Source organism: Anarhichas minor, unplaced genomic scaffold (assembly GCF_050575085.1).
Source record: "Anarhichas minor isolate MPS153535 unplaced genomic scaffold, ASM5057508v1 ptg000136l, whole genome shotgun sequence".
NCBI classification, from domain to species: domain Eukaryota; kingdom Metazoa; phylum Chordata; class Actinopteri; order Perciformes; family Anarhichadidae; genus Anarhichas; species Anarhichas minor.
The window spans coordinates 12,251,332-12,277,742 of record NW_027466582.1 but is presented as its reverse complement, the minus strand read 5'-3'; the positions used below and the strand labels follow the sequence as shown (position 1 = coordinate 12,277,742).

The 26,411-nt window shown below is 41.2% G+C and overlaps 1 protein-coding gene across 1 annotated transcript in view; it reads left to right on the top strand.

Annotated features, from left to right (window-relative positions):
* ryr3 (ryanodine receptor 3) overlaps positions 1 to 26,411 on the top strand; it is a 102,229-nt gene that overhangs the window by 46,441 nt on the left and 29,377 nt on the right. The window contains 27 exon segments of the mRNA XM_076084058.1: positions 73 to 177; positions 1,611 to 1,714; positions 2,203 to 2,286; positions 2,754 to 2,913; positions 3,071 to 3,213; positions 4,203 to 4,416; positions 4,647 to 4,821; positions 5,491 to 5,699; positions 5,909 to 6,072; positions 6,168 to 6,216; positions 6,328 to 6,488; positions 7,622 to 7,784; positions 8,238 to 8,324; positions 8,678 to 8,904; positions 9,186 to 9,398; positions 10,200 to 10,809; positions 11,321 to 11,521; positions 13,581 to 13,683; positions 14,059 to 14,193; positions 16,995 to 17,268; positions 17,706 to 17,820; positions 20,021 to 20,153; positions 21,537 to 21,640; positions 22,583 to 22,718; positions 22,841 to 23,024; positions 24,296 to 24,398; positions 24,964 to 25,084. Coding sequence (XP_075940173.1) covers positions 73 to 177; positions 1,611 to 1,714; positions 2,203 to 2,286; positions 2,754 to 2,913; positions 3,071 to 3,213; positions 4,203 to 4,416; positions 4,647 to 4,821; positions 5,491 to 5,699; positions 5,909 to 6,072; positions 6,168 to 6,216; positions 6,328 to 6,488; positions 7,622 to 7,784; positions 8,238 to 8,324; positions 8,678 to 8,904; positions 9,186 to 9,398; positions 10,200 to 10,809; positions 11,321 to 11,521; positions 13,581 to 13,683; positions 14,059 to 14,193; positions 16,995 to 17,268; positions 17,706 to 17,820; positions 20,021 to 20,153; positions 21,537 to 21,640; positions 22,583 to 22,718; positions 22,841 to 23,024; positions 24,296 to 24,398; positions 24,964 to 25,084 — 4,477 coding nt within the window.

Below are 26,411 nucleotides of genomic sequence, written 5' to 3'. Positions count from 1 at the left end.
TGGCCAATTGGCGTATTTTTTATCATCCAACTGTACCATCTGTCCCCCTTCTCTCTCTCTCTCTCTCTGCAGATTGTTCTTCCCCCTCACCTGGACAACGTCCGGGACAAACTGGCAGAAAACATCCACGAGCTGTGGGGGATGAACAAGATTGAACTAGGCTGGACCTATGGCAAGGTAAAGCTGCTATCCATCATCACATTCAATGCACAAACACACACTGGGTGTATTTGTAGACGGTGGGTGCCAAATGTCAACTTGAGCCCTTTCCAGCAAAATGCAGGCTAATGGCTAATTACCTCTAAAATCTCTGTCCTCTTGAACTGGCACCAGTTTGGGTCTGGCTGCCGCTTCAATGTACTGATATGGGCCTGTTTGTAAACGGCTTCAGAAAAACAGAGGAGAAAGAATCAAATCCTTAACTCAGTAAGAGTTAACAAGAATGAACATTATGTTCTCAAGTATTCAAAGCGAATTTAATTTTAGATAAGTTTTGTTGACAAATCAAATCTTCAGTTTCAGGAATTCACAGAAAGAAACATGTAAAGAAAGTGTCTTCATCTTTGCCATTTTTATCAATAATACCCGCTTTCTCTCAAAGGTTTTATGTCCCCACATGTGCAAAGGAAGGCATGTTTCCTGCTGTAAGAAGACACACATTAGCACATCTTCAAATGGTCTTCTAACCCTTTCTGGTTGGTTATTTTTATTAGATCAGAAACTGCATTTTTCAGTTGGAAGCGAGTAACAGAAGTCAACCTTTATAACATCTAAAGACGCTTTAATGCCTCTTGCCTCCACAATTGTTCTCCACGTGTCCGTCACTCTTCCCGCTCACTGGAGAGCGGTTTGTAAGAAGTCTGAGCGCACACGCTGCCTCTTTTGTACTGTAGTGGTTATCGCAGAATCATATCCCACTGCGTCCGTCGTCACACCAGCCGTTTAGCAAATTGAATGAGAGTCTCACTTTCCAAGCGTATGACATCCTCATTAGGTAAGACTGGGCGAAAGCTCCACTCAAAGGGATGATTAATTTCTTATTGTTCTTCAGGACCACATTTAGGTCCAAGCAGCTGCTTGGTATTTAATCTGTACCAAGCCTCAGTGAGCTCAAAGTTACATTGATTGACTCCGAGACAGAAGGCTCTTTGGACAAGCAGCAGATACTTGGCAAGCAGAATGGTAGTAAAGTTGGATACGGATTCATTGTTTTGTGTCTGCGTGCTTGAGCTTACTGTGTATAACGGAGACCTTTTGTTCACCTCATTTCTGTTTTTTAAACTTTGAATAACAAAATATTATCAGAGAGAGAGAGTCACAGGCAGCGTCTTGTTTAGAGTTTCACTCGACTGGATCACTGACAGCTGAGACTCTTTCCACTGGGACTCATGTCTCTGAGCTCATTAAGGCTTGAATCTGCTTCATTAAAGAAACACCTGAGGCTTGAATTAATCCACGTGCAAAACAAACAAAAATGCATCTGCCAAATGTCTACTTCAGATAAATTCAGCTGCAGTCCACTTTTTAAATTTCGAAACACTGAGCCAGGCTTCTTCCACATTTGTTGCAGTGAAGCGAACAGTAGTGACGCCCAACTGCTTTCTCCTCAGGTTCGGGATGACAACAAGAGGCAGCACCCTTGCCTTGTGGATTTCGGAAAGCTGCCTGAAACTGAAAGGAACTACAACGTGCAGATGTCGAGTGAAACACTTAAGTAAGACCGAGCAGTCGGCTAAATAATCCAATTATCTATTCGTGGAATTGCCTCTGCTCTTTGCTGAATGCTGCGCAAAAGCAGATTAAGGCTCAGATTAAAGCAGTGCTTGTAATGAACTTGCATCTCTTGAGTGGATGCCAGTATTGATTTTCAAGAAATCTTGGGTCCAAAGCTTATTTGAGCCAGCTACTGACTGAGTCACCTCACTGTCAAGACATTTGGCTTGGCTCAATAAAGCCAAGCCAAATGCTTAAATAACTGCCACGTATCCACACAGCCATATCCGGCTACTGTTTGCAGTGCAACTATTTATCTTCTAAGATTCATCAATGGCTAATGAGCTGTGTTCGAATGCAGCAGTCTCTCAATGGGTTCTGCTACTGTAAGGTTGAAACATCTAACAAAGTGTAATGGGGCTTGAGTATTGACATCAGTTATTGTCTTTATCTCTCTTTTTCTGTTTTAAATGTCTCTTTTATCCTCAGGACCCTGTTGGCTCTTGGATGCCATGTTGCCCAGGTCTATGTTAACGCTGAGGATGACCTGAAGAAAATCAAACTTCCCAAAGAGTAAGTAAGCTAGCAGGGTTTCTTTTCTCATGACATCCTAGAAACAAATATGATGCATTTTGCTGTGTGTGTTTCATGATATCATCATGTTTACATCATTTAGATGTTGTGGTTTATCCCTGTAACAAAATGATTTACCAACATTTATAACTGTTGTACATTTTGTAAGATTAATACACTCAATCTGTCAGGGCGAATGTCTGAAGCACATGGAAAATACGCTGCCAAATATAAGTCACTGCAGATGTACTTTGTATTGGTTATATTTATTGTATTGATTTAGAACATTACTCCGATATGTTATTCCCTTGCCTTCAAGCTGTAATGCCTGATTGTTGTACATTGGTCTTACCACTAAAGATGAAAACAAAATGTAATTGGATATAAATTGACCCAATTTGAGTGTTGGTGTCCAGGGAAATGGGAACGTGATTGTTTTATAAAATACTTTGTTGTTTCTTCTGCAGCTACATGATGTCTAATGGTTATAAGCCTGCGCCACTTGATCTCTCTGACGTGAAACTGACTGCAGGTCAGGAGGTTCTGGTTGATAAACTAGCCGAGAATGCACACAACGTGTGGGCCAAAGACAGAATTAAACAAGGATGGACCTATGGCATCCAGCAGGTAACAGTCATTATTCTTTACATACTGGTCTGGTCTTTAAATTAGAGTGTAGTTGATGATAAAGTAGATATTTTGTTGAAGATTTTTGCTGGAAGACTGTTATTTGTATTTTATGCTCGTCTTTCTCCTACTTACATGTTTTTCTTGTTTGTGTCAGGATCTGAAGAGCAGGCGTAATCCCCGCTTGGTGCCATATGCTTTTCTGGACGAGCGCACTAAGAAATCTAACAGAGACAGTTTGAGAGAGGCCATCAGGACCATGGTTGGATATGGATATGACATTGACCCCCCAGACCAGGAGGGTGAGACCATATTGCTGACACAGCTGACATACAAAACTCTTAAGAATCCTGTTTTAAGTTAAAAATATAGAGCGCCAGGTGCTATTTAGAACGATTGAATGTGTTTGGCCAGTTAAACCTGTATAGATTAATTTCACAAGGTACTATGAAGTCAGTATACTCGTCTGCCATCACATCTGTATTCCGGTTAGCATTTCCAAAGTGGTGATGTGCAGAATTAAGTCCAAATCCTACATAACATACAGCTTGAGTGTCAAGTGAAATAGGACTATAGTATTCAATTTTATTTTATTAAAAAAACGAAGGAAACTGTTGTGAACTAGCGCTACAAAGGCCGTGGTTACACTTGTCTTTTCAGTTTGACTTTTGTGACCGGATTTGCCAGATCGCAACTCAGCTGTGTTAACATATGTGTGTCCGCTCTTGACACTTCAGTGTAACCTGCCTAAAAGGATAGTGATTGGATTATTTCGAGGTCAAAAGAACCGGCTGTAAAACAGTGGATGAAGATATTTAATTTCCATAAATTCGTCACAATAAAAGCCTGTACCCTGTTATTTTTGCTGCTTTCTCTTCCTCGTTGAAGTATTTGTAAACTTCTTTTTATTGAAGAACAGCTGCTAACATAGCTCACATGCTAACATTTCATTTCCTATAAATTCTTCCCAATTAAAGTCCCCCGTTATTTTGTTATTTCAAAGCTTTTATTTTGAAGCAACTAAATCAGTAAATGTTATGGTATACATGTTTTTTTTAAATCTATCCTACACCAAGATCTTTGCTGGGATATTGTAAGCACTAATTATTACGGTATATTTAGTAAGTGCTCTGAATATTTTCATATTTAGTGGCATAGCCAGGATGTAATCATATAATTTCATACTGATACTGACAATGATGCGTACCATTAGCTTCATCTGCTATTGGTGTCGGTCGGTATTTAATGTACCTATGAAGTCAAAGCATCACTTTCTCCTGTCTCTCTCCTCACCTAGCCCTCCATGTGGTTAATGATCAGAGCGTCGACAACATCCGCTTCTTCCGTGTGGAGCAGACGTATGCAGTGAAGACGGGAAAGTGGTACTTTGAGTTTGAGGCACTGAGTGGAGGTGACATGAGGGTTGGCTGGGCCAGACCAGGCTGCAGGCCCGATGTGGAACTAGGAACAGATGACCAGGCCTTCGTCTTCGACGGACACATGGTAAACCAGCTCTGTTGGGATTTTGTGGATGGTGCAATACTAATGATGAATCAGTATGAAAGGAGATATATTTAAAATGTTGGTGGAGAAAATGTATTATTTAGTATAAAAACATTCCACAGTATTTTTGGCAGCTTGCACAATAGGATCACTTCGATCATAACCGTTTTATGAGTGATTGGGGATCATATGATACATGCTGCGAAAAAACTTTGTCTTTTTTTGTGAAGGGTCGACGAATGCACGCAGGCAGCCGCTACTTTGGACAGCCTTGGAAAAAGGGCGACGTGGTCGGTTGCATGATCAACATGGAGGACAAATCCATGATTTTCACCCTGAACGGAGAGCTCATGATCACCAGCAAAGGCTCCGAGCTCGCCTTCGCTGACTTTGAGACGGAGGACGGTGAGGGCTCCGCAATCCAGAGAACTTTAGCGTTAATTCATTCATTTATTCTGCGTGTGTTTCATCCACAGTATCTCTAGAGGTGGGACTGGGTTTGTTTGGTATGAGGCAAAACTAAACTAAAAACTACTACAAAATGTTAATGATGTTGCAACCTAATGAAGTCCATTGAGACTTTGGCCCATTACTCTGAAAATGAACCATACTCCAGGACAAGACAGAGAGTCACATTTCAATAAAGTTAAATGATTCAAATTCATTTTCATAGTTGATGGTGTGATGGATTCTGCTGTATAGACATTTTACATACATGACAGTACACTGATGTGATTTTTTAAGGCTAATAAAGGTGCCGATTTTAGTAAAATTTAGTTTTATAATTCTTTTTTTTTAAATATAATTTTCTTGCATGTGCGGATATTTTTTTCCCCCAGGGTTTTAAATTCACCGGACTAATTAAGTCTAGCTCTTGATGGCACAGAGGGAGATCACAGATTGTTAGTGGTACTGAAACATCTAAGTTAGTTTTTAATAAATGTGCAATGGAAGGTTTTCCAACTTTGTTCAGGAAAGGAACCTCTCACATTGCAACAAGGGATGACATGACTGGATGATATTTCACACATGACTGGATGGCTAACCCACCAATGTCCCTTAACTCTCCTCCAGGTTTCATCCCTGTGTGCAGTATGGGCACGTCTCAGATTGGACATATGAACCTGGGCAAGAACGCCAGTGCTTTTAAGTACTACACCATGTGTGGTCTCCAGGAAGGCTTTGAGCCCTTCGGTGTCAACATGAACAGAGATATCACCATGTGGTTCAGCAAGCGCCTTCCCACCTTCGTCAACATACCCCAAGGCCACATGCATATCGAGGTGAAAAAGCCTTTTCGTTATTATTATTGTTGCTGCTGGGATTGTCCTTTTAGATGTTATAACAGCTTTGATAACCAGTGATTCAGTGTTTGGCCAGTTTTTAACTTGCTCTAAGCATACAAACATAGCTATAATGGACATTATTGATGATGTGTATCAATTTCCTTCTTTGGATGTTCCTTCCCTCCCCCTGACTCTTAACTCCTCAGGTGACAAGGATTGACGGAACGGTAGACAGCCCTCCCTGCCTTAAGGTCACCCACAAGACGTTTGGCACGCAGAACAGCAACAGTGACATGGCCTACTGTAGAATGAGCATGCCCGTGGAGTTCTACTCTGCAGACAAGATACTGGACGAATCACGAAAACTCAGGTCAGACATCACCACTACACTGGAGCAGCAGTGGAGAGTATTGTTATGAAAGATTCCCTTGTTGTTCTTAAAACCTGCATTTTTTTTCTCCGCAGCCATCCTCCAAGAGAAGATGGAACTGTTGACTACGGAAGCATCACGACTGTAAATCACCTCATATATATTCAAAGAAACAAATCTGAAAACATATTTCATGGACGACTTCTCTCTGTTCGTCGTGCGTAAACTATTGTGCTGTGTGTGTTTTTATGGCAGTACTACCACTCAGTGAGAGTGTTTGCTGGACAAGACCCTGCGTCGGTGTGGGTTGGCTGGGTCACACCGGACTATCATTACTACAGCAAGAACTTCAGCCTCAGCAAGACCCGAACAGTCACCGTCACTCTGGGAGATGAGAGGGGCCGAGTCCACGAGAGGCAAGCTGTCATGAAACGTAGAGAGGTGTAATGTAGACGTGGAGAGTCAGCAGATTTGCTGGGTTGTCCGAGGAAATCGGAGTATCTGAGAATATCAAAAATTTGTCACCTTTTAGTACTTTAGGGAAGGTCATTCAATATTGTTCATACAATGTTGTTTGAGGGCCACGGTGTGAATCCTGCTCTGCACAGAGCCCCTGAGGACGTCGTGTGAAATAGGTTTTCAGAAATGAACGTCCTTTTAATATGTTGATCAAAGTAGAATTCGTTAAGTTCATCCATCATTGTAGGGGCTGAAACATGTATCGATGGGAGGGAGATAATCAATTCTGGCTGTCTGAAAAAAAAAGGTATTGAAAGAAAAGGCCAAAGTATATTGGACAATAACTTCTGAAATGTCACAGTCTCTGTCCATATAGCAAATTAATGAACATGAGCAAACTTTGGCAATGGTAACATTTGAAACCACAAATACAGTTTCACAAGTTAGTTTAGGTTGATAAAAGGATTTTGTCTTTATTGATAAAACTACGGAAGCCTGACAGGCCTCACAGGCAAGAGAGAAAACAAAAATCCTGACGATCCATTTTCTGCACCTACGACCGACAAAAAAGATAGCACAATTAATTCCCAAAACGTTTTCCCAATTGCGGTGCTTGATATAAAGATAGCAAAGATGCAGGAGTCCAGATGAACATGTAGCATTATACTACCAAAAAAACAACACGATACCTATATCATTGCCAATCAACCCTATATATATATATATATTTTGAAATGACTTACACATTTGAATTAGAACGGCAAGCTTACACTTGTAAATTACCCATACGCCTTAATTGACCTTGGAGTGGCGCTGTATCTTCGGCTGAGAAGCCAAAGACTATATATTGACTTTGCATCTTCCCTTTTCCATCCAGTACTAGGGGGAGTAAATGGGGAAGAGAGATTCTGTGTGTAACGTAATGATTATGAATGAGGCAAGAGCCACTAGTCAATACAGATCGATGAATGTGACACATAAACTATATTGTGCACAAATTAGTTATTTTTCAATAATCTTTGTTGTCCTGTGGTTGTTCGTGTTCACATGGATTTATGCACGCCAAGCTCATTGTCTGCTGTTGCTGCAGTGTCCAGAGGAGCAACTGCTACATGGTGTGTGGAGCGGACGCGGTCGGCCCGTCTTCCTCCAGCCGCTCCAACTCTGACCTGGAGATCGGCTGTCTGATCGACCTGGCCACTGGCCTCGTCTCTTTCACTGCCAACGGCAAGGAGCTGTCCACAACATATCAGGTAATAAGGACAAAAGCACAGTAGTTGGGTGCAGAGGAGTTTTAACGACTCGTATTGAATACCTGACCAGACCATGAAATGTTACTTCGTCTGTTATTGATGAAAAGCTTCTTGTCTTTTTATGGCTTCAGTTGTTTCTCCTCTCTCTTTGTATTCATCATTTGTCTCAGATGACTGTCATCAATAGTCCAACTTATACGTATTGAACTTGGATTTAAAATGCCAGTTAATCCATGCGCTGAGAGGTTTAAAGCCTTCTGACACTAGAAAGAGCAGAATGCGGAGCGTCAGATCTGCAATGATCTGAAAGAAGAATTTGAATAAGAACTTGGATTCCTCTCAGGGCTTTGTTCAGGACAGATCTGACTTGTTTCCTTTTGTTGCATTATTAACTCCTGTAAATCTAAATGATTAAATCTATGATATTGATGACTGAACTTTGTTTATTTTCAGGTGGAGCCAAATACTAAGCTCTTCCCAGCTGTGTTTGTACGCCCTACCAGTGCAAACCTCTTCCAGTTTGAATTTGTCAAGATCAAGGTTAGTCTCTTTTCAAATCCAACAATTTGCAATGCTTGGACACGATGTGGTGTGTAGTACTGGATGTGGTTATTGCCAGAACAAGTAGAATGATTTAAACCATTTTAGTCTTCCTAATTTACTAGTATTGTTGTACACGCCTCGTAAATGTAATTAATAGGTGGCCATGTAGGTATAACGATTTAGCAGCATCTTTCATTTTTTAATGCCTTAGAAGTGTTTTTAGAATCAACATATTTATTCAAGAAATTGTAATATTAAGACCAAAAGCACATGGTCCATCAACTAGTTAAACATTGTTTTTCCTATTGTCTTTCCTGTTTATAGTACTGTTCTTCTCCCTCTTCTCCCAGGATGCGATGCCGCTCTCGTCTGCCATATTCAAGAGTGAGCAGAGGAACCCGGTGCCGCAGTGCCCGCCCCGTCTGGATGTGCAGACCATCGTGGCCGTGCTGTGGAGCCGGATGCCCAACACCTTCCTCCACGTGGAAACTGCTCGGGTCAGCGAGAGGCATGGCTGGGTGGTCCAGTGCCTCGAACCGCTGGAGATGTTGGCCGTGCATATACCTGAAGAGAACAGGTGTGCAACAAGGATGTGAAGTAGACTTACAACTTGATCTGCAAACAGCTGCACCTGCTGTATGTGACTGCTTCAGTCCCTCATCATTTTGGAGTTTGTTTCTTCATCTTAGGGTTGGGCGATATGGATAACATACTCGATCATTAGATAGTCATTTTTATCAAAATGATGACTGGCTTTCAGTAAAGATTGTTTTGTCAATGTCTAGTTTGCCACCTAGTATATACTGCTGCAGTGTAAATGGTTCTCCATCATCCCATTCGTTTCCTGCTCTTCTCTAGGTGTTTAGACATCCTGGAGTTATCTGAACATGAAGACCTGAGAAAGTTCCACTACCACACACTGAAGCTGTACGGTGCCCTCTGTGCCCTGGGAAACACCCGCGTTGCTCACGCCCTCTGCAGTCACTTGGACCAATCACAGCTCCTCAACACCATCGACAACCAGTACCTCTCCGGCATGCTGAGAGACGGCTTCTACAATGTACTAATCAGGTGTGGCATTTGCATTTGTTTTAGATTGAACGTAGTCGGATATGATTTATTATTCCTTACTTTTTGAAAATTGGCTTTTTTGTCTGCATTTGAGAAATGGAAAAGTAGAAGTTGTAGTGGGAAATATAATGCTGTTAGCAGAAAAAAAGGTCAACAATGCTCCAAGTGTTAAAATTCAACATCCTTTATTTTCCTGCAGAGAAGTTATCAATATTCTTACTCATCATGGAATTTAATGATGAACAATGAAATAATTGCAACTTATTACAACATCATCAAGTGCCGGAGCCACACACAAGACCACAACGTTAATATGTCAGAATAAATCTTTGTGTGATCCAGTACAACTGAGTCTTTATTGACATTGAGTTTTTTCACACAATGTCAATAAACCACAGACAGACATAATTGAATTACATCACACATGGTACATTTCACCTGCTACTTTCACGACATAGTGCTTACCTCCATTAACACTGAAAATGCAGTTTCAAGTGGAGGGTGTGAACATCCATGTAGGAGGACTGTTGCTTTGAACTGTGATTATAAACCACAATGCATCTGAGAACTCAGCACCAGGTAATTGCTGACTCACTGGTATTGATCGACAACCCTGTCACCTCCCACAGATATATTGAGGTAATTTTGTGCTGTGGAGCTATAACATCTTACAAATTGCACATTTATACCACATAGGGAAATTTATTTATACGCCTAGAATACTGAATGGTTACTTCCTGATAAGGGTAATGGCCAAAACCTCCCGACGATGATTGAACTGATTCTTCTACTCATTGCCAGCATTCATCTTGAGACGGCAAAGGAGGCTCGCCTGATGATGAACAACGAGTTCATCATCCCTGTGACGGACGAGACTCGCTCCATCAAGCTGTTCCCTGATGAGTCCAAGCGGCACTCGCTGCCTGGCGTGGACCTGAGCACCTCCCTCAAACCTCGGGTCAACTTCTCCGCCGTCGGCATCATCAACACAAAGCACGCCCAGTACCTTTACAGCCCCCAGATCCCTCTGGGCACCCTGAAAGAGAAAGCCATCAGCATGCTCTCTGAGGCTGTGCAGGGCGGAGGCACACACATCCGTGACCCGGTAGGCGGCAGCGTGGAGTACCAGTTTGTCCCCATCCTGAAGCTGATTGGAACGCTTTTAATCATGGGAGTCTTAACCAGTGAGGAGGTGCGACTGATTCTCCTCCTGATTGACCCCAACGTGTTCGGGGAGACCAAGGAGGGAGAGGAGGCTAAGGGCGATGAGGTGGCGGTGACGAGGGAGAAAGAGGATGTGAGCAAGAATGAGGAGAAGGCTGTGGAGGCCGGAGAGGAGGAAACAAAGGAAAGTAAACCACAAGTTAGAGGTCTGTTGGAGAAGTCCCTGCCCGAGTCTGTCAAACGCCAGGTGATGAAAATGATCACAAAAAACATGCACACATATTTCAGCGATTAGATGTGAGATTGGAAATAGTTGCATGAAATTAAGTCCATCTATTAATATTCCAAGGTTTTAATTAGATTAAAAACTTCCTCATCTTATTTCCCCTACTTCCGATTTGGTGCACTAATTCCTCATTTGTCAGCAATTCAAAGCTTTTATGATTTATCTCACTGAGGAGTGACTGCATGAGTGCAAAACAAGGCAGTGGATGAATACTAATGTTCCTATCAATGACACAACGTCCAAAATGCTGTAGACAGCAACAATCTCTGCATTATGAAGATGAAGGCAGATAATCTACTAATATGTGAGGTTTCTCTCTGTTTAACGTACAGACAACATTACATCAGTTTATATGAAAATTATCTTATTTTGAAGCCACATCAAACAATACAGACACAGAGAGAAAGAGAAACTGTTTCCTCTAAAAGTACTCTAGATTGCCGTCCTTGCTGAATTGATATCTTCTTCTCAGATGTGTGAGCTGCTGCACTACTTCTGTGACTGTGAGCTGAAGCAACGCATCGAGGCCATTGTCTCCTTCTCCGACAGCTTCGTGTCCAAGCTGCAGTTCAACCAGAAGTTCCGCTACAATGAGCTGATGCTGGCGTTCAACATGTCCGCCGCCATCACTGCCAAGAAGACTAAAGAGTTCCGTTCACCCCCACATGAGCAGGTACTGTACTGCAATGGACCAGACGCCCCGAGAAACTGTTTACATCCAGTTTGAGACGTAATTTATGGTCAATGTGGTATTATATCGGAACATAACCCAAGGATGATTACTTGAGCTTGAGGGAGATAAATAATCAATGACTACCTTTACATGCACAAAATATCTCGGTTTTTGACCTTATTCCGAAAAAGGCAATATTCCTACTAAGTTTCTAACATGGCTTAGGAAAATTAATATTCCATTTTAATTTATATGCAGCCGTGCATACCGCGAATTAACGCAAAACACCCGCATGATGTACGTCCTATAGCTCTTTAGATCATTTAAATTTCAGAGTCGGAGGCCGATACAGGAGCACAGGGTTTTGTAATTCACTGAGTGACTTTTAGTTTTAGCTGGTACTGCCGTCGGGGAAATTGGGCCAAGTTTGAGGCTAAAGTGAACTTTGAGTGAGTTGACCGTGCATTGAGAGGTAAAAAGCTGACATTTAAGAGTAGAAAATTGTTTTTAGTCCCAAAGGGGATTTACCGGTCAGGATGCATTGTGTGAGAAAACTGTAGAATCAAAATCAATCCACAAATTTATATGTTGACATTTGAAATTGTTTGCAAGGTTGAATGCAGGTGTAAAAACAAACACGAAGTGCAAGAAGCTAAATTTACACGTATACATATTTGACCAGGGGATGGTGCTGCTAGGACACCGAAATCAAACCAGCAGATCAAAATAATCCCCCTGACGGTTTATTTACTCTCACAACACACGTTGAAGCAATCTGCCCTTTTCACTTTCCAGAGGTCAGACTCATTGTGCCATGAATGTAACCCTTATTGTTTATTATCCTTCACAAGGTCCATAATTGGGATTGAATCACAATGACTATTGTTCTGAATAACATTATATGGGCCGACATATTGGTCTAGCTCTACCCTTGTGTGTATGCACCATAAATACTAGACATACAGGTAATGGCTTGACCAACTTGCACTCATGTTATCATCAAACGGTTTAATGATGGAAACACATTTCTCTTTGTTCTCCTTAGAAAACTATTTTTCATTTCCTGCTTTCTGATGTATAAAGATCTAAAAAGCATCAAATGTGTCGAGAGCCAGTGATGAAGTATTTGATCTTGCTGCTATAACCAAACTTAAGTATATTAATGGATCTCAGTATTCCCTTACAGCACATGCTTTTCAGTATTTTTTAAGCCCAGTGTGTAATAACTGCATCAGTGCACTGAAGTGCCAGGGGCTCAGATCTTTGCAGCTAATGAATCGGCCCCATACTCCGAGCCAGAGTAGAGAGGAAGAGAAGGGGTACAACATCATTCTGCCCGCCCATTAGCCAGAAAGTCCCATTTGTTTCTGTTCATGCTCAGATCTCTTGCTTTAGTGCAGCGTTGTTGGATACAACACCGCTGTGACTTAAAGAGCGAGCCAAAAGTTTACATCGGCACGACTGCAAAGTTGTCAAAATGTTTAATTGCATTTCCTATGAGCTGCAAAACCTTGCAGATAAGCACATGCCTACAGCTACGCTCATCCCCTGAAACATATGTCCTGTAGCGGTCAGCAGCATGTGCATACTGTAGGCGACATTCTCCACGTTTGCTGCATGTTCCTCCCATGGTTTATTGAAAAGCCATGCCAGAAATAGACATCAGAAGCAGCTCATGTATATTTAGTCTGTTAGCGTGTGACATACAGCAAACACAGCAGATTAGTATCTATTTAGAATAATTTACCATTAAAGCTACTATTGCTTTTTAAAGATAACCATTTTTACTGCACATTTTCTTCTCTCTCTCTCTCTCGCTCGCTCGCTCAGTAAGCACTCACTGCAGGAGACTAGTTTCTGCCGTTGGGTTATTGCTCAGAATAATAATGGTGCTATCTGCTCTGTATGCCATCCTCCTTTTATTCATACTTTCACACACTACACTGTGCAGTTCTCACCCTTCTCCTCATCCCTCCGGCGCTCTAAAACACATTTTTATATTCCCTTCCTCACTCTCTACATCTAACCCTTTTCGTTATGTTTCGTCTGTTTCCTGCAGATCAACATCCTGTTGAATTTCACTGCAGGGGAGGACTGCCCATGTCCTGAGCAGATCCAGGAAGAACTCAACTCCTTCCATGAAGAATTGCGACTGCACTGTGGTAGAGTCCAACTCTCTCAGCTCTCTCAATTCTTTTACATATGGTGCTGATTTTGGTTCATTGATGTTGATACACTGTACGCGACTGAGGAAGGATATCTTCTCACACGAAAGGATTCTTCTTGATCTTTGACTAACAAAAAAAACGACCAGTATTTTTTGGGGTATTATAAGCACTCGTCAAATGCCTGGTGAGAAATAGAGGCGACAAGTCACATTGATTTTCGGCTTATCTCTTATCAGAAAAAATGAAGCACCAACATTCTATGTCCTCTCATTCTACACTTGGTATCACAAGTTTTTTTTGCACATTTAAACACTCGATACAAAATGTTGAATTTCCGAGTGTCTGACAGAAATGTGTTTCCTCTTGCAGGAATTCCCGTGGAGGAGGATGAGGAAGAGCAGGACACTTCGATAAAAGGCCGTCTCCTCGCTTTAGTCTACAAAATCAAAGGTCCGCCTCAGAAGACAGAGAAGGAACCCACAGAGACGGAGCAGGCTGCTCCCAGTAAGTCACTCTGAACATCTCGTAGCACAGTATTTTTGTGCAATTGTAAATTATGCAAATGTAATCGAAGACATAAGGGATCGGATGCAGAGATTAACCTCCGAAGTATAAAGTAATTTCTATAGACTTTACAGAAGGCAATATACAAGTAACTGTCAAACTACAGGAGCGCGTCTAACGTCTCGCAACAGCTTTAACGTTTAATAAGTTTTAAAAAATCATTACATTTTGTAAACTCTTTTCAACTGACTTCATATGATACTTGGATCTTAATTGTATACAATGATGCAGATAGAAGTGGGAGACTAGCTTTCAGCAATTTCAATTTAATTTCCGTGTTACACAACTTACTTGGTTTTTAGTGTTGTAGTGCCATATTATCAATATCTATTTAATATCTAAAGGTCTACTGGAAAGGCAATAAGCCATGACAAAGTGTTTTTTGATGTGTCATTAAACACCAAATTGGTATTGAAAGAACCTTGAATTAAATAAATAATATACAGAACATAAGACACTGCCCGGCTACTAGTTCAACAAGTTCTTTGCTTCAAGCTGGGGTCTGTGGTTCCGTTATTCTTTTCTGCAGCTCTTTGCTGAAAGCATGTCTATGTTCTGTTTCAAATAGGAAAAGACTAATGGACAGCCACTAAAAGATTCTTTGCTATGAATTTGAATGCCTTACTCCAGCCTCCCCGCACCTAGCACGCACAATTCAAATGTTTCACAAGTGGACAGATGATGTGATTCAAGATGATTCTGCATCACCTCTTCAACATCACATGAAGATCATAATAAAGTAGGCGTGTTAAGTGATGGGCGAGGAAACAAGCTGCTCCTCGTCAATGTCAGTTATATTATTATCATAAAAACATGCCTTGTCTCTGTAAATGTAGTATTATGTGCTGAAAACACGTCTTGGATCAGCTCTAAAATGTTTTTATAAACAGCACCATAATGACTGTGTGTGGTCATTTGCGACATAGCTTGCCGACAGGGTAGTTTTAGTTTGTTCGTGATGACTCCCGTGTGAGCTACTGTTCGAGACGATGCAGAGCAGATGTGAATCTGCGAGACATTCACCTTCAGGGCAGCTGGCTTCCTCTCTCTCTCTCTCTCTCTCTCTCTCTCTCTCTCTCTCTCTCTCTCTCTCTCTCTCTCTCTCTCCTTTTGTATCTGTCTCGTCTCTCATTAGGATTCTGCTCCAATCTGACCCTTTGTTCGCCACAGATGTTTGTTTGGCTGTTTGACTTAAACACTCAAAGTTGTAGCGATAGCTTTGGAATATCAATGTGCGATTTGGAGAGGTGTGGCATTTAGCTACAGCCTCATCATTTATCACCACTGTGTCTTTGTAGTTGTGCCCAGTTGTATTGTTGCTTGTCTTGTGAGATTTAAGTTTGATAGGACCATTTTTAACAAAGTTTTAAAGGATTACCCAGACAAACACCTTAAAAAAATATAAAATAAAGCTCCCCTTCAGTTTGATCTTCATCTGTTTCTATATATCTATCTTGTACTTTGTGCTCTAATGCATTAGGTAGAGGCATGTTATCCAATTTTTTCTTAAATGACAAACCTTTTGAGGTGCCTGGGGAACAGAGCCCACAGCTGTTTCTAAACAGTCCTTGTAAACAATTTTAGACATTTTGAAGGATAGGCAAAAGTCAATCACACCCTAACCTTTTAAAGTCACCTTACTTCAGGAAGAAAAGGGTTGAGAGGAGTAGGAGCTATTTTAGTGGCTGCATTTTGCTTAAAAAAAGATCGATCATTATATTCTAATCCCAACGTTTTAGAGTCGAGGTTTGCTCAATGATGAGTGAATGTTGTTCGTGTTGCGTTGAGTTTTGCATTGTTAGAAAGAGGGGGAACAAGGGAGCAATACAAATAAATCATATGTTTAGATAGTTCTAGAGATGACCGCTTCATATTTTATATGCAATATCCAAAAAATCCCATTTCGACATGTGGACACCATGTGTACCACCATCACAGTTATATGTCTTTCTGACACACCATGTCAAATGCTAAATTTAGTTTGTCTCCTAATAAATGTACTGTTGACTGGATTGTCATGTCTGTTAGGAACGGATCACACTTACCTAATGACAAACTGCATTCCCAGACTACATATATTTCTCGATATTACTGTAAAGTACACTGATGTACTGTATAATGGCAGTGTCATCAGTGTACAGAAATACATAAAGATTTTTTTTAAGTAAGTAATCATCACTTTTTGCTTGGTTGTGGATACAACATTTCCGTGGATCACACACAAATGTTTAACTTTCTTTCTGGCACCTTTGCACTGTTGTTGTACTTCTTAAGCTCCTGCTGAGATGCTCTTCATGTCTACATACCCTTTAGCTTCCTCCACCTTTCACTCACATTACACACTTCATTTCAGATTAAACTGTTGGCTAAATGGCCCAAAAAGTCAATGTAATAATCACAGTGCTGCTAACAGCCAACAAGCTGCCCTGAGGCTTCTGATGAAATCATATAAGTTTGATTATGAGCAGCAAAAAAACTGTATGATGTAGTAAGCTCAATGCTGAGAGTACCAGATGCATTACGAATTTAACTATTCCTCCTATGCAAACAATTACTTTTCACTTCTAAAGAGGTTCCTGTGATTCATACGTAAGATTTAAAAAAAAAACAACAGCCCGGCTAGAGAACCTTGACTTATCTACAGTAAGCACAAACACAATGGGACTGCAAGCCCAATAGCAAAACTTCATATAACTCTATATTGTTATTCACACATGGATGTTGAATTGTCACTTCTCCAGCTAACCTGAAGGAGCTGATCTCCCAGACCATAACCAGCTGGGCTCAGGAGTCTCACATCCAGGACCCAGAGCTGGTCAGAGTGATGTTCAGCCTGCTAAGGAGGCAGTATGACGGCATCGGGGAGCTGCTCCGGGCCATGAAGAAATCCTACACCATCAGCGCCGCCTCCGTGCAGGATGCTATTAACCTGCTGGTATCTCTGGGTCAAATTAGGTCTCTGTTGTCGGTACGCATGGGCAAGGAGGAGGAGAAACTCATGATTGATGGGCTCGGGTAAGAAAATGTGTTGCAATAAATGCAGACATTTCTCAAGTTTTTTTTTTTTTTTTTAATTCAATGTAATTTGTGATGTGAAATAATGATTGTTGATGATAATTATAATTACACACATGCATTGAAGACAGGGTTGGTAGTCTTGAGAAACCAGCAAGTATACGCTAGATCTAAAAACGTATACAACCAAAACACCCAACCCGGTGTTGCAAACTCTTTGCTAATAGAAGTAGCTAGCAGCACTAGCTCCAAATGTTGCTAACTACAGCAGGAAAGTCGCCACGTCACCGCACAAATGAAATTACAAAAAAAAACATCAAAAATGTTTTTGATGATATATTACCAACCCTGTCGGGCACTATTTCCAATGTGCTGTATATTACCTACAAAATGTAGAATGTAAAACACAGTCACTCATTATTTTCATGTGTTCCCAGTGACATCATGAACAACAAGGTTTTCTACCAACATCCCAACTTGATGAGAGTGCTGGGCATGCACGAGACCGTCATGGAGGTCATGGTCAACGTTCTGGGAGGTGACAAGTCGCAGGTACGAAGGCGTGACCACATATTTACATTTTGAGACTCGATAGGACTATCGGTACAAGTTGTTACTGTCAAATGAATAGTTGACAAACCATCTCAACTTAAGGTCCAATTGTGAAGTAAAAAGGGAGGAAATACATTCAACACTTATGTCAGACTTAAGTAAGTAACACTCACTGTAAAAATAACTTTTGTTTGTTGACAAGAAAGCTTCACGGGGCACTTTTAACCTGCCTTATGAACAGAGGAGCTTAGTTCAAATGTATCTTCCTGAACTGTTATACTGTTATATTGAAGTTAGCCAAGATCAACAACCTAATACTCAGAAAAGCCACAAGGGTAATGGAGAGGGCAGAGGAGGGCAAGAGAGGGGTGAGAGCGAGGCCTCTCAAGCCTGTCCTTTTTGGGCAGTGCTGACAGAAGCTGAACGAGATGGTTGTGATTTAATGCCACATCCAGTGCCAAGCATGAATTAAACCCTAGACAGGAAGACCTCAGAGAGACATTCAGGCCTTCACATCTGACACTGACAGTCTCATCACACAGCCTCGGACATAAATTCCAGACCAGTTTACTGCCACTCGATATGTGCGCTTCACTAACTGTGGCCATATAAAGTGGCATTACCACAGCTTGTAAGTGTAAAAGGTTTGCAATATTTGCTCTTACAATTATATATTGATGATAAGTTACAATTCTGTTACATAATCAAGGTGAAAAACACTACAAAAAACAGTTTAAGAATGGGTTATCTATTTTTAAACCCAGACTTTAATAAAATGCTGTTTTCGTGCACAGTGCTACCTCACAGGTAGCATTTCCACACAGGCTTAGGGAGGGGAAATTGCTTTGGCTGTCAACCGCTGTGATGAATCTGCTTTTAGAAGTGTAAACATTTGGCACCGTTGATAGCCAAACAGTAAGGGCAACTTGTCCGGTGATGAGTGTGATTTTCTGTGCTGTTCACATTTGGAGAGTGTAATTTGCCTGAGATAAGGTGTGGATTTATGTCAGAAATGACTTCACTCTTGGATTTATGCTCACTGAACACTTGGAGTGAAGCCACACTAGAAGGAGGATGATAGAGGGCTAGTAACAGCATTACATGCATGAGGACTTGGAGGTGAAATGATTTTCCAGTTGTGTTCTGGACAGAAAATAGATTTTGTTTATTGATTATACTTTAAGCTTTTCTCAGAGCGTATGAGACTCCAGACATATCCAATAGATTAAAATTGACCTTAGCCCCTGCTATAGCTTATTTGGAGATTTCATCTACAAAATAGTTTTCTTGTAACCTGAGGGTCTGACACTTCCAAAAGTACACTACTGTCTATGTCAAGCAGAAATGGGGGAAAGAATCAGGACTCAAGATATCTGAAGATGACTGGAATGATATATGGTAAAGTTGGGCTGAGACTACCAACTCAAGGTCCTGGAGAGAGTTCTGTTTAAAGAAAATAATATGTTTTGCAACTACAAAGCTTTATTTATGAAATGGGGGTTAACCGGGACAGGCGAAGCATTTCAGAGATGGAGAGAAAATGTTGCCAATGGCTTATCTTAGCCTTCTGCTGACCCCCCCCCCCCCCCCCCCCCCCTCAGCCGTCACGGCGGCTGCACTGCAGGCTAATTTATTAGAGAGATGGAGAGAAATGTTGCTTATAGGCTAAACTATTAGAGAGATGAAGAGAGGGGCCTGCTGTTGGGCCTATCCTCTGCAGCCACTGCAGCACCAAAGAATGGGGGAACCAGGAAGCCGACCAGCATAGCCCGCCTGCCAATTCTGCCCCACTTCCATGCAACACACTGGTCACAGAAAAAGATCAGAACGAAGTTGTCATTTATCTGGCGATAACAATGTGCGTTCCCACGCTTTGTGACAAGAGTGTGCGGATGAAGCATTGAGTTGTTGAATTTGATTAATTTAACGGCTGGCTAGTAAGCCAGCTGACTTTCTAATTTCAGTTTCATTATTAATGAACGTTAACTAACGCGTTCCATCGAATTATTCTGCCTCCACCTACGCTCTGCCCACAAAAGGACGTCGTCATGGTAGGTCACAGGTTTAATGTTGCCCATGTCAACCCCTTCTTTTTGCCTGAAAATGTTAATAAAAGTAAAGTTTAAATAAAATAAAAAAAAGAGGGGTCTGTTGGACTTTAGCACATCTTCACGTTTGTGTTTTTATTTTGTGTCCACAGGAGATCGCCTTCCCGAAAATGGTGGCCAGCTGTTGTCGTTTCTTGTGCTACTTCTGTCGTATTAGCCGCCAGAACCAGAAAGCCATGTTTGACCACCTGAGCTACCTGCTGGAGAACAGCAGTGTCGGGCTGGGTGAGTACTTGTAGATTCACAAAGGAAGACGGTCTACTCTCCTTCTATCTTTTGACAGTTGCCTTTCAGCCTTTTCTTCTATTGCAGTTGGTGTATATCATTCTGAGAGAGGAAAACAGAGGTTTAAAGATTTATGGGAAAATGTAAATATAAAGGGTGAACAGAAGGTACTGAAAAGAAGATTTTCAGAAGAGGAATATGCGATGGTGAGAAAAAGTTAAAGGCTATAGTGGAAGAGAGAAATATTGAGAGAAGAAGTCAAATAGATTACTTGACATTTAACATTTCTTCGGATTTTCCCAACAGAAGAAACTGAAATGTGCCCTTTTGCGACTCCCAAAATAATGCAAAATGTTCAGTGAAACCAATAGGTGCCACTTGCTGGAGGGGTTTTTCAGCTAATTAAAGTTGAGATACAAACTTATCGCCCACAGTATGCCAGGGTATCAAGGCAGAAAAACTAGGGACGGGGATTATTTAGTCATGCAGGGCAGGACTGATGAGTCACCGGGCTCTGTCTGCTGCTGCTGCTGCCTCTGCTGCTTCTGTAAACTAAAGCCTGCCTGTGAAAGAGGACATGGTGTGGAGAAGACCAGTGAATGCCAACACACCAGTTTATTATGCCCAACATGAAACATTTGATATTTGCTTTCTCATAAATCACGTACATCAATGTGAAGGTGCTGGGAGACGTGCCTTGTGTTCTCTGTTTTTGTCCAACTTTGCCTGCATGAAGGACGTCGTTATAACTATAAACCAATGACTGATCTGTTTTTTTAAATCTGAATTGCCTGTGCACAACTATTGTCAGAGTATGTGCCCAATGGAAAGGTAACAATTAATGTTGGCGGCGAGTGTTTTTGCACATTGAGTCCCAGAGGATTCATTAAGTTATGATTAATTATCTGCATATTAATTATCTCAAACATTTTGAAAAGTTGCTTCTCAAAACAAGCATCGATTACAATAATGATCATTGTAGTAAATATGAGACGTATACTGTATGTCCATTAACAGTGACGCAGTTAACCGGTGAAACATTCTATACATCATTTCTATTAGGTATATTTTACAACACTTGTCAAAATGTGCAAATCTAATTGAGTTTCCAAATATTCCTGAATTAATACAGCATTGAAGCAATGAAGCATTTTCAGTTGAAAGCCATTTTCTGTATCATATCTTATGGAGATAGACTGCCCCCTGTTGTTTAGTACAGCGCAAATGTAAAGTTTCCTTTGCTGTTAACACTTACCCGTGTGTGTGTGTGTGTGTGTGTGTGTGTGTGTGTGTGTGTGTGTGTGTGTGTGTGTGTGTGTGTGTGTGTGTGTGTGTGTGTGTGTGTGTGTGTGTGTGTGTGTGTGTGTGTGTGTGTGTGTGTAGCCTCTGAAGCTATGCGCGGCTCCACTCCGCTGGATGTGGCAGCATCTTCAGTGATGGACAACAACGGCCTGGCTTTGGCCCTGGAGGAGCCTGACTTGGAGAAGGTTTGTTACTTGAGCGAAGAAACCAACATGTTTACGAACATTGAGTCTGAAATCTGCTGCAATTACACCGTTATTGATCCTTGAAACATTATTATTTAGTGCACCCGGTGGTTTCAAGCTGATCACCAGCCAAAGTGTGTTCCTTTTATCACGACCTCGAGTTATTTGTTGTTGTAGCAGATTAATCTGCTTTATGACAGACTTAACTTGAGTGTTAAATACTATTTCAGGCACTGTAAAACTGCAAATTTTGAATGAAATTGCATTAAACATGCTGAGATGAGAGAACCAGATATTTTTGTAGTAATAAAGCTTAAATTCAGCGAAACAACCTTTTAGTCTAAAAGCACACGTACAGGGAAAGTAAGATGATATTCGTCTTGATGGTATGAGTGGGCGATATATCAAATATACTCAATGTATTGCGACTTGTTCTATGTGTGATGTAGTAAATTAGTATTTATCCCGAATCCTGAGTACAAATATTATTTGTTGCATAATTAGTGTGTGTGTTGTATGAGCATGGAGGTGTTGACGGGGCGTGTGTGAAGGGAAACAGGGAAAAGAGCCTGGAGAGAGCGAAAGAGGTGGAGCACCAAAGCGAGTTTAGGCAGTAGGTGTTGAGGTCTGAAACTTTAATGGGAGAAAGTGAGCCAGACGGATATAGATACCTCAAGCCACACAAGTTTTCTCATTAGAATATGATGTATGATTTTGTCCCGTCTGAATAAGCTTGCTCAGCAAATGCCTTCAAGCCGTCACTGTTTCTCATACTGACAGTCAAGAAGACAAAATATGCCATTATAATACCCAGGAGTGAAACAGAGTGTGTGTGTGTGTGTGTGTGTGTGTGTGTGTGTGTGTGTGTGTGTGTGTGTGTGTGTGTGTGTGTGTGTGTGTGTGTGTGTGTGTGTGTGTGTGTGTGTGTGTGTGTGTGTGTAGGTGGTGAGATATCTGGCAGGCTGTGGTCTTCAGAGTTGTGCCATGCTGGTTGCTAAAGGTTACCCAGACCTCGGCTGGAACCCCATAGAGGGCGAGCGCTACTTGTCCTTCCTGAGGTTCGTCGTCTTCTGCAATGGTATGTCGACTTTCATACTGAGTGCACAACGTAAATACAGTAGACTCTGACTCGTCCTTTTGCGAACAACTTAAATCACCACCTTTTAAATGCCCGTCTCCCTCGTCGTGTTTGTATACCAGGTGAGAGTGTGGAAGAAAATGCCAACGTGGTGGTGAAGCTGCTGATCAGACGCCCCGAGTGTTTCGGCCCCGCCCTGAGGGGAGAGGGAGGTCAGGGTTTGCTGGCTGCCATGAATGAGGCCATCAAGATCTCTGACGATCCTGCCCTGGACCTGCCCAAGACTCTCTCTGTGGTCACTAATGGGTATGAAAAAAAAAAAGCCTGGGAATCAGCATTAAGATCATCACAAGACACTAAAAACCCACTGAGCTCTCACTAGTGTTGAGGTCACCCATTATCCTTGTCTTTGTGGTGAATTGCTACGTTTAGGTAGATTTGCCTGTGTGTTTCTGAGCTTAGCCAAACAGGCATTATTCTTAGTTATTACACTAATTAATAGTGCTATATCAGGTTGAATTTCATACTGTTCATTCACTATGAGGAGAGTGAAGTTTACTTCTTTGTTAAAGCCTGCTCAAAGGAACTGGAAATACAGGAATGTATTGCTCTCAATTTTAATCAGAACTTTTATCATCGGATTGACTTTCCTCCCAAAACAGGAAAATCATCCTATATAAAATCTTGCTGTCTAAAATGTAATCAATTCGATTTTTTATTTAGTTGGTGTTTCAGAGAGGTTATTTTAACGTATCCTGTCATTTTCAAGTTGAGGGGTGTCCTAGACTAACAACCTGTAGGGGGTGCGCGTGTAGGTGCGGCGCTGTCCGTAGTGCTGAAAGGGGGCGGAGGAGATTGATACGACAGACAGAACACATTTCTTACCCGGCCTGCTTTGCGAAAGAGAGAGAGAGAGAAAGAGATGGAATAGGCTATATATCATGATTTATTGGGAGAAAAAAGCAATTATATTTAAAACCAGACATTTAGCACCCCTATATAGCCCGAATGGAATGATCTTTTGATTCATCATCGCATTTTATCGCCACTGCTGCGAATCATGCTCCTTAGATCGAATCCCCGACTTCGGGGTCACCCCTATTCAATATACAATATACATTTGAACAAAAAATAAACGGCTGGGAACAGGTGGAGTTAAAGACGTCACACGGAAATGCTTGTCTAGTTAGAGGTTTAAGAGAAAAGAATATAGCAGCCTCGACATTGACGGAAGCTGTGAGTAAAGCTGTGTAGAAAGTGCTGGGGCCCTGCCGGCTCACATCATTATGCAAAGGCTGTAATACACTGACTGCATTTTAATGGGGTAGGTCAGTATTGCATGAAGTGAGGCGAGGGATTGGGAAGTGAGTCAAAATCAATGTGAATAACTCAGTGGCCTGTCTGGAGATCATGTATTGTGCCAACGCATTGTTATAATTCCTCACATAACTGCTGTAATCTATTTCTCTTCTGGTTCCCATTGTCTTCTCAAATTACTAGCTGAGCTCATGGTTCCTGATTGTCTTTGTAAGAGGGAGGTTTGCAGTATCCTATATGGGTGTGTTTGTGCGTTTCAGGTCTGGTGAGGAAGAAGGAGAAGTTATTCACATGGGCAACGCCATCATGTCCTTCTACTCGGCTCTTATTGACCTGCTGGGACGCTGCGCTCCAGAGATGCATGTGAGGACCTTCTTCATCATGCACAGACTCGCACTCCTCTATACAATAACAGAGGCCACTACAATGACCGGAATGAAATAGGGCGTTGGATATTAATGTTTATTATAACGTTCTATTTTACCTTTTAAAAATGCAGAAACTGTTGTACATGCTTTTATCTTTTTGCGCCTTGATTTTTGCAGCTGCCTCTTAATCAAAAAAAAATGTTCACTCTTTTAGCCACAACCAAGAGGTATGATCATACCACACCTGTTTTAGCCTCTTTACATCGGCTCCCTGTTTGTTCAAGAATGGATTTTAAGATCCTATTGATTACCCTTAGAGCTCTTCATGACCTGGCTCCAGACTATACAGTATTTAAGACCTTTTAATCCCTCATGAACATTTGCCTCGTTTGAGATCCACTGGCATTGGTCTTCTGGCTCCTGCAGAGTACAGAATATTTTAACTCTGCCCTTAATGTATTTTATCATTCGTTTTGGTATTTAATTTAATTTTTGACCATGACACACTTAGTACTTTGTACTTCTCCTCTATTATTATTTCCTATTTGTGTCTATTACAGCTTATCAATGCGGGTAAAGGTGAAGCGCTGCGTATCCGAGCCATCTTGCGCTCTCTGGTTCCCACCACTGACCTGGTGGGCATCATCAGCATCCCCCTCAAAATGCCTGTGCTTAATAAAGGTATGTTGGTCTTAGTGGTTGTTGTTTTATTTATTTCTGTATGAAGTCATGCAGGTGTTGATGGTTGAATAGCAAATGATAAACAGGGAAAAAAAATAATGGAAGTTGAACGAGGTGCAGCAACAAAAACAAGCAACGGTCAGTTTGAAAATGTAGCGGGGAGGAAACCTCTAACAGCCAAAAGTGACAAAAGAAAAGGTTTTTTTGGACTCGATTAAAGCCTGAAACTGGTTTCAGGTGTGAAAGAAGAAAGTTGCACACTCGTAGCAACGATGTAAATAATGATTTAAAATGTACCAACGTTTCGTATTCTGCACGGTATTAAGTGATAAATTGCAGCACCATAAGATGTAAAATTATTACCTACACTGTTGTGACAGTTTATTTAGGCTGTTCTTGCAAATAATGCTCTCTGCTACATGGACATAGAGAAAATTACTTTTTATAAGACTTTGATAGGCTTTTGGGATCTATTCCTTAAAAACCCTTGGCCTTAATGGCCTGAATGTTGATTTTGACTTTGTATAAAATTGTCGTCTATAGGTACATGAATACCAAGGCGTCGTCCCGAGATATTATGTCTATCCCTGGAGGGTCTCCTCTTTAGGAACAGCGGTGTTTTGTCCCTTAATACCCTGGAGAAACTGTCATGTTAAAACATTGGTAAATTATTAAATCGTTTTTTATATCGTGAATATCTTACTTCACACTTTTGCTTTTATCTTGATCAGTACCTATCCAGCGCTGGTGTGCATTCCTCCTCTCTCTCTCTCTCATCCTGAAACTGGTCTCACAAACAGCACTCTGATAACACATTTTGATTTAAGCCGAATATACAAACAAAAGCTACAATATATCAGATTCAAATAGTCTCTGCTGCCTACTGAACTAACATGCTGCATTACTTAAATGAATGTATCTGCACAAATCATCTCAGCTCTCCTACGCTCTGGAGGTACATCATGAAAATGTGTCACACCAGCCCGGCTGTCAGGAGTGAATATCTGCTCACTTCTCCCTCTTTCTACTGAAAAGAAAAATTAGTTTCAGCCATCTTCAGCAGCAATCACACAAGAAAATTTCCTTCATATCCAATTTTCTTTATGACATTTTCCTAAAAGAAAGCAAGCTGTGTCTGAAATGACTGAACTCATTTTGCTTTCCACAGCTTATCATTCCTGAACTTTTACCTAAAATACACTGTTCATAATGCATCTTTACATCATTTATGTATCATTTCATACTGTATTAAAAGATTCACTTTTTAAGATAAATACACTTTAACAGTCAGGAACACTAAGAAAAGTATCACAATAAATAGAAACGA